General features: G+C 32.4%; 1 protein-coding gene across 1 annotated transcript in view; it reads left to right on the top strand.

Moving 5' to 3' along the window:
* Positions 1–9,137, top strand: part of LOC106475112 (transmembrane and TPR repeat-containing protein 1-like) — a 14,478-nt gene that overhangs the window by 1,422 nt on the left and 3,919 nt on the right. The window contains exons 2-5 of the mRNA XM_022379318.1: positions 334–478; positions 6,512–6,649; positions 7,397–7,519; positions 8,861–8,938. Coding sequence (XP_022235026.1) covers positions 334–478; positions 6,512–6,649; positions 7,397–7,519; positions 8,861–8,938 — 484 coding nt within the window. The remainder of the gene's footprint in view (positions 1–333; positions 479–6,511; positions 6,650–7,396; positions 7,520–8,860; positions 8,939–9,137) is intronic.

Raw genomic sequence — 9,137 nt, 5'->3', positions numbered from 1 at the left:
ATATTAACCATTAGTCATTATCATAATGGTATATTTGTGGTTGAGGAGCAATTTACTACACCCCCCCCCATATTTTGTAGCTTTGGACTCTAGGGAAATTGTTGGTTTGAAGCTCTCTATATAACCCACCCGTTATCCTATGTACTAATTGTAAAGGCTTAAGATTAATTGTTCGTATGTTTATATATTGCTCGCTACTTTATAAGTCCACATTTATTCAGCTGTCCCTGTTTCAATTTATTTTTCTATTGTTACTTACCAATCGCTTAGTTTTAGATTTGTTTCGATAATTCTATATTTCTTTTCTAAAACTTTTAAACTTTTTTTTTTCAGAGCACTACAGGTTCAGGCTGACCCCCAAGTACTAGATAACCTAGGTATACTTTACATAAAGTCTGGTAGGTTGCAAGAAGCTCGGAAAGTTTATCGTCAACTTTTTAACCAGTTTAGCCAATATCAAGATGGGAAAATACATTATGTAAGTAGGCCTTTTTGATTTTCAAAATGTATATGACTTTGGAGACTTCTTTAACAGCGGACGTGCGTGCTGCGAAATATGTGAACAACTAAATTTCAAGTCTCAGTTTTGTTGGTTTTTTTTCTTTGCGCTTTGGTTGCTCTTGAGTAAACGAAAATAGAGCGAAGTTGGCATATTTATAATGTGTTTAACTATAATTATAAGGTAGAAAAGTAGCTCCACTTTTGAATTTTAAATTTCTTGCATAGAAATAGTAAAAAAAGCATTTGTTTTAGGCTATTAAAGAAAAGTTTGTTTGTCGTAAAGCATAAAGCTACACGATGAACTATCTTTGCCCACCGCGGGTATTGAAATTCAATTTTTAGCATTATAACCCCACTGACTTACCACTAAGTCAGCGGGGGGCTTGAAGGAAAGAAAACAAAAGAAATAGTAACAACTAGAATGCTAACATATTAAGAATATTATTATTTTTTCTTTCGTATTAAGAGTTCCCCATTGGCACAGCGATACATTTGAAGGCTTGTAACGCTAAAAACCGGGTTTCGATACCAGTGGTGGGCACAGCACAAATAGCCCATTATGTAGCTTTACGCTATGGTACAAACAAACAATCGAATTTATCTGTTATTCAATAAGAGCTATCTTAATACTTTAAAGATGGGTGAATTTTGTATTAATGTGATCATTCAACAATAATATACTTTAAGGTCATTTTTTATGCAGTTACTTACGACACAATAAATTATCTGCTGTGTCCACTATGGAGAAGCGAACCCCGGATTTTAGCTTTAAAAGTCCTTAGATTTTCCGCTGTCTCACAAAGGGGACTCTGGGAAGCAAGCTACTTTGATTCAATTGCACCGACATGTAAAACACGTTTAATCGATAAGTAATTATAGAAAATATCAATATTTGTTTTAACAAATATGCAACTAATGAATCATGAATAATAAAGTTAAAATCAGAAAGTTAACGAATAATGTATAATCATACGTTTTACTATTAAATAATAAAAAGGCTTACGCGGTATCATAAAACTGTTAATGTTTGAGCACAAACAACAGAATATATACATGTTATTTGCTTAATGCTATTTCAAAAGAGGTCAATCATTTGTAAAGGCTATGACATAAAAGTCTAATACTAGTTACATAAGCGATGACGAACGGTTTTTCACTGTTTTTATCGAAATTCTATCAAACTTTATGAACACGTTTTTCTGCAAGCTTAAGTTGCAAAGTCAAGTTAATTATTTGCTTTTTATGTTAGCCATGGATTAACGGTTACGTAGTGTTTGTAGTTATACTTGTAAAATATATTAGCTCCTGTAAATTATATGCAAGTTGAAAGGTTTCGAGAACTTATAACAATGCTCATGAAAGTTGAGACATGAGTTGTATATGCAGCTAAGTTTCTAATAAGAGTTCAACTCAAATACTTGCATTAGATCTGAGCAAAGGGGTTTTGAAATCAATGAGCATTAATTGTTTGGTGTTTGTGATGAAGTGACTTAACATGAAAGAATCATGATTACTGTGTTTTCTTTACCTCTGTTTACTCTTTACACTAGTCGAGTAATAAATAAGGAATATCTTTAAGCGTTTATCTTGGATTAAAAAGAATTATTAAAAACTCATTTTTCAAACATCCAAATCTAGGCTAAAGTTTATCTCAGTTGAAATTCTTTTATCTCCCATATACTTACATAGTCCATGAATAATATCTGTAAAAAGATCATAATTATTGAACAGTATTATGGCTCAGCACAAGAACAAAATCAGTTGAATGTTTCATTTTTGAGTATTTTTATGATATGCTAGAAGTCGTGAAATTTGAAGGGTATAAATAAGCAGGTATAGAGGTAAGCGTCCTGCTATGTTCTATTCAATCTGTATAATTTTCGATAGCGATTTTCTGCTCAGGTATAGTAATGGTCACTATTCATATATTCTGATGCAACATTAACGTTTATACCACATAGAATAATGTGTTATTCACTACTTTCGTTTAGACTGGTGTAATATTCTAGACTAATTTAATAGTTATTAAATTCTTTAAAGGCTAACTTAGTACTCATAATAATCTCCTGTACTCGATGAAAATTTCATTGGTATCTCATGGATTGGTCAATCTGTATACTACTAAAACTACGAGATTGTATGTTTGTTTGCTTGTCTGTAATTAAATACAGCAAAAACGGCGCAACCAGCGCCATATTTATAATAAAATGAAATGGAACTGAGAATAGAAACAGAATAAAACAAGTTTAGTTAAAATCGGGCCACAGGTTACCGAGCTAGCGTCGTTTCTCGGGTCACTTTTATGAAAATTTCTAGCATGAGTAATTTTACATCACATTACCGTTCGCGCTCTTTACGAAACTTCTTCGTTCAAATCTATTTCCCTGTCAATGTTCTCATCTTCATTGAAAAATGAAATGGTTTTTCCTTTTACTCCCGATCAACAATCAAATATCTTTTCTTGAATTATGAATAACACGAATGGATAGAAATATTTAATTAAATTATCTCAAAATAAACCTTAATTTTGGTGCAATATTGAAATTAGCTTGAATTCTTCATAACCTCTGAACAGTGGGTGACCCAACGGGTTACGGGTGGTCTAGTTATTTAATATTCCCCTTTTACTCCTGTTAATTGTTCATCATTGAAATAACAGTCTGGTGTAATTTCATTTCTCACTTTCTATGATGGTGTAATATTCATCACACACACATATTCTCTATAGAACTTATAACAATCACCTACTATTCCATAAAACCACGAAAAAAATTTTTTTTTTTTTTGTAAATCAAGGCACTCACACATACGTACATACAGGTAATGTGTAGTATATGTTTTTACAGAAAATATAGTGTATTAAGAAATTATTAATACTTGTAAGATATCTTTTCAGAAAGTACAGTATTATCTCACGGATAATTTAATAAGAAAACTTAGATTTAGACACGAATAATTATTGTTCAACGTAGGTATTGCCACTAGTTAGGAATAGAAACGTTAGTATGCAATTATGAATTTATACATCAAAGAAAAGCTGTCTGAAATTGTGTATTTTACGTTTATGCCAGTTGAATTAATATTACATCAACAACAAAAAAATTATTTCTCTACAAACTTATCTAATAAATCCCTATCGAGTTACTATGATTTTTTCTTCAACTTAAACGTAATGACACGCAAGATAAGCCAATAGAAACCTTATAAGCTGAAGATGCAAACAAACTGGTCTGTTTGTCGACTAGGCGGCGGTGGTTGAATAATTGCAGACGACAAACCACCCAAACCCAGCGGGATTTGAAGAGATAGAAATCGACCCACCGTGACGTCATGCAGACGCGGAACAATAGAAATTATGGAATCTGTGATTTGTTTTTCTTTGATCGGAATGAATTGCTTTGCAAGAAAAAAGATCCGAAATAAAGCAACCCGAATTTATGAATATGTACTCGTGGGTTGTCAGTGGTTTGATGTTGCAATATGGTAACAGCTAGAGATGTTGAGTAACGAAGAAATTTAGCAATAATATATTATGATACAACGAATTAGTCAAAGTCGTTGTAAAGGAAAAATAAATATGAGATCATCGTTTTGGCCAATCATCGTCCTTCAGTACACATATTTTGTTTTTTTAAATACTTTTTTTTTAAATGTTGATCACTTGAAAGTTTGGTTTTGCTGGTTTGATAATTGAATATTTAATGGTTGGTTGTAACGAAAGTACGTGCAGAATGTGTACAGATCGTTTGACAGCATGCTGTTCAATTTTTAAAACTAGTTATGGAAAAAAAATGTCATTTCTGATATTGTCTTACAACATCGTCAGAAGGCCTATCTGTTAAGGGTTGTGCGAAGTTGTAATGGATATGTTTGTAATTTACTAAACGTTGCATTATTCATTCATTAAAACACAAGGTTGTGTAGTATTCTGAACAGTACCTGGGTTGGTAATTGGGCTGATATCCTATTGCGTGAGAAGGAAGCTAAATACTACTCTGGTTCTGTTTATTCCAACCAATAAGGGATTCATGCTTCCTATTCTGTTTCTGTTTATTCCAACCAATAAGGGCTTCATGCTTCCTATTCTGTTTCTCTTTATTCCAACCAATAAGAGCTTCATGCTTCCCATTCTGTTTCTGTTCATTCCAACCAATAAGGACTTCATGCTTCGTTTGATCTTTCATGATGACTCACAATTGTGTGAGTAACTGGCTGCAACACACAATTCAATTTCAATCACTAAAGCAGCAGAGATAATATTAGAAAAAAGATCATAATAACCTAATTATAATTCTTTTCTTCCAAAACTCATCCGAGTTCTTCTTTCATACGATATTTTAGACTTGCCTTAAAATCCAATTGGCACTTAATAAAGCAGTGTGGCATATTTTAAAAAAATTGAAAAAGTTGAAAAGACTTAGTGCGTAAACTATTAAATGTCATAAGAGTAGACAAAGCAACGTAGCGAAAAATGAAAAGGTATCATCTCAGAAATATCAGAAGATGTATATAAGTTACGTCATTTAACTAAATTGAGGTATGGTAGTGTGATGAACCGTACTGATTCCCAACATAAAACGTTACGGTAATGAAAAGCACACCAGGAGACTCGAGTGCCCAGAGATCTGCACCTTGGGCTCTCAATATATTAAGTTTACTATCCATAAACACTTTGGACTTTAAGCATTTTATCGTGCTTATAAAACGTCTAAAAGCAAAGCAATAGTGAATCTATGAAAATATAATTTCCGAAATTATTACTTTAAAAAGTACATTAACCAAGGCCAAATACAAAACGAAAATGTCTCGAATAAATTTAGTTATATATGAGACTGGTAGAAACAAAGTTGTTGAACATATACTTATTTGTTTTATACTCCCTCTTCTTTGATTCTCAAGCCTTCATCATTCTCGAAAGTGTTAGGACTAACGACAAATGTAATTATTGCGACGAGTCTAGTTCGTAGTTATATATTTTGTTTTTATCACCGACACGAGTGCTCATTAGTTCAGCTGTATACATAACAAACTGTCGAGAGGTCACAATCACAAGTGCAGGAGAAATAAAGATAAATTAATTACGAAGGACTGAGAATGTTAAAAACATTGTTTTTTTTTTTAGGGATAACTGCATCTCTGTGCTTCTCAAAAACAAAAGAAAATTAATAACGAATTAACTTTAGCACTGAACCTACTACTATATCTGGAAGTTGTAAACAAAAAATAGTATTGTGTAGTTTACAAGTAATGATCTCTATAAAAATTATTAAAACTAATTTTTCTTAATGTGACGTATGTTTTAAAAGTTCACGTTTTCCAACAAAGTAAAGTTTAATAGAAAGTGGGAGCTGTGTAATAGACAACGATAATATATTTACAGAGTACGAGTGTACATTATGTCTGTATGCACATATATATAGATAAATTGAAAGGTTCAAAACGTGACATAGTTTTGTTCTACTTTTGGATTGTTTGAAGCTACACAATGGGCTATCCGTGCTCTGCCCAACACGGGTATCGAAACCCGGTTTCTAGCTTTATAAGTCCGCATTACAATTTAGTAAACGTGCTGCATTAAAGAGTTTGATATAAGTGGAGACATTTCTAACACAACTGAATGCCATTAACTGTGTCAGCACAGCATTTTAAAAGATGTGCTTGTTCTCCTAACTTATAATTCGAGAAGCAACATAGGAGAATTCTCCTTAGTAAACTCGCAGTAGTTAAAGTCAAAATATCCTTGTTTTATTTCTTCTAGAATTCTATGGATTCCTTAGGGAAAATATTGACTTTATGTTATAACTCATGATTAATAGGATAAGAGAAACATAGTCGTTGGTTCATTCTCAGCGACCCGTGTCTCTAAAATTGCTCTAAACCAATTTTTAAACTATTGAAAAAAAAGTATTTTAAGTATATTTCCTTTCATTCCAAGCCCCTAGCAATCGAAGTCACTAAAGCAACATAAAAAAGGCAGGAACACTTGATGAGATATTTTTTCTGTTCTCAGGCACAGCTGTTACTGCAAGAACGTAGTTTTGAAGAAGCTGAAAGCGCCCTCTTATCGGTAATCAAAGGAAATCAAAGCTTTCAGGATGCATACCATCAGCTAGCTTTACTGTATACCCACATAAACAGAAGCGCCGAGGTAAGGATGTAAATCTTGTATGGGTGTTAGGTATCTACATATTTGTTTCGTGATAAGTTTACGTTGGGTTACTCAAACAACAGAACTACCGAGTCAAGGGTTTGTTCGTTCTGAGAATGATAATTGTTGATAGAGTTGTTTACGAGTTAAACTGTAGTACCCATATGGTCACACAATTAAACTGTATTTAATATTTTCAAACAGTGGATTATTTTCTTAGGTAAACAAAACGAATCTCATTTCTATCCTTTTTATAACAAAGTTGTTTTGGTTTGTATAATGTTAAGCACAAAGCTACACAATGGATTATCTGTACTCTGCCCCTGTGGGTCTCAAAACCCGATTCTCAGGCTTACCGATAAGCCACAGGTAGAACCAATTAAAACAAGCAAAATATGTAATAAAAGAAGTTTTGGAGGGAAGATAATGCCAGTATTTAAAGGTATCATTTGATCTTTTACTTGGATGAAATCAATTTCGGTTAGGATATTTGATTAGATTGTTTTTGTGCTGGAGTAAAGTACATCTGATTTATGTAAAGCTCAGTTTAAAAAAATTATCAGAAGTGAAAGACAGATCTTTACGTGTATTTGTTTGGACCTTGAGTGTGTCTCCGTTTTTTTACTAGTGATGTAAAGATACACATTTGTACCTGAAGTTTTTTTACTTAGACTAATGATGTTTGATCAGATGAAACGTTAAGAGACAGAAAGTGTGTCTGATTTGGTTTGACTGATAATGTTCTAGGGGTTAGAGCGTATCCTTCAAGCGATCAAGCTTTGTTCTAGCACGGAAAAGTCATGTGCGCAGCTCTATGTCTGTCACGGGGACATTTTGAAAGACCTTAAGGACCTGAACGCTGCAGCTCAGGTAACTCCTGTTCTATCTTTAGCCTTGTAACTCTACTCCAGTAATGTATCAGTTAGTTTTGTGATTAATACGTTTCTATTCTCAGGATTTAACATTAAATGAAGATAAAAAAAATTGTTTAAAGAAATATGGAGCGATATCGCCTGAAAACTTTTACTCTATGGAGCGATATCGCCTGAAAACTTTTACTCTATGGAGCAATATCGCCTGAAACTTTTACTCTATGGAGCAATATCGCCTGGAAACTTTTACTCTATGGAGCGATATCGCCTGGAAACTTTCAATCTATGGAGCGATATCGCTTGAAAACTTTCAATCTATGGAGCGATATCGCTTGAAAACGTTTTTATAGGTTTACTTTGCAGTATATACAAACATAAAAAGTTTTATTTTTTGTCTCAATCGAAAAGTCAATGTATCATGAAAAATGCCTCCTGTAGAAGTTTATTAATAATAACTGATATGTAATTTTACTTTTTTAAACACAATTGGACAAATTTCAGACCGAACGTATGTTACTTTCGAGAAAAATTGTATATCACTATTATCACATGTTTTATAGTCTAAAGTTTGATCACTATTATTATATGTTTTATAGTCTAAGGTTTGATCACTATTTTCACATATTTTATAGTCTAAAGTTTGATCATTATTTTCACGTTTTATTGTCTAAAGTTTGATCATTATTATCACATGTTTTATAGTCTAAGGTTTGATCACTATTATCATATGTCTTATAGTCTAAAGTTTGATCACTATTATCACATGTTTTATAGTCTAAGGTTTGATCACTATTATCATATGTTTTATAGTCTAAGATTTGATCACTATTTTCACATGTTTTATTGTCTAAAGTTTGATCACTATTTTCATATGTTTTATAGTCTAAGGTTTGATTACTATTTTCACATGTTTTATTGTCTAAAGTTTGATCACTATTTTCACATGTTTTATTTTCTAAAGTTTGATCACTATTTTCACATGTTTTATTGTCTAAAGTTTGATCACTATTTTCATATGTTTTATAGTCTAAGGTTTGATTACTATTTTCACATGTTTTATTGTCTAAAGTTTGATCACTATTTTCACATGTTTTATTGTCTAAAGTTTGATCACTATTTTCACATATTTTATAGTCTAAAGTTTGATCACTATTTTCACATGTTTTATAGTCTAAGTTTGTGCTCATCTTCAAAACTTGATACATTAGCTAAATAATGTAAAGCATAACGGCATATTCTACATTTTACATAAAGACTAATTCTTCGAATGTACGAAACATAATTACCTTACTGTTTGTAATTCAGTGTACTCAAATTATTAAATAATATATTTTTCTAGAGCTACAATTTAGCTGTACAGATTGATCCGAATATTGCTCACGCTCATCTCAACCTTGGTGTAATCCATCATCTGCAGGTACGTGTCAGTTAAATATTGCTCACGCTCATCTCAACCTTGGTGTAATCCATCATCTGCAGGTACGTGTCAGTTAAATATTGCTCACGCTCATCTCAACCTTGGTGTAATCCATCATCTGCAGGTACGTGTCAGTTAAATATTACTCACGTTCATCTCAACCTTGGTGTAATCCATCATCTGCAGGTACGTGTCAGTT

Source organism: Limulus polyphemus, unplaced genomic scaffold, assembly GCF_000517525.1.
Source record: "Limulus polyphemus unplaced genomic scaffold, Limulus_polyphemus-2.1.2 Scaffold8105, whole genome shotgun sequence".
In the NCBI taxonomy this organism is placed as follows: Eukaryota; Metazoa; Arthropoda; class Merostomata; order Xiphosura; family Limulidae; genus Limulus; species Limulus polyphemus.
Note: the sequence above shows the minus strand (reverse complement) of the source record. Positions and strands in the feature narration are given on the sequence as shown.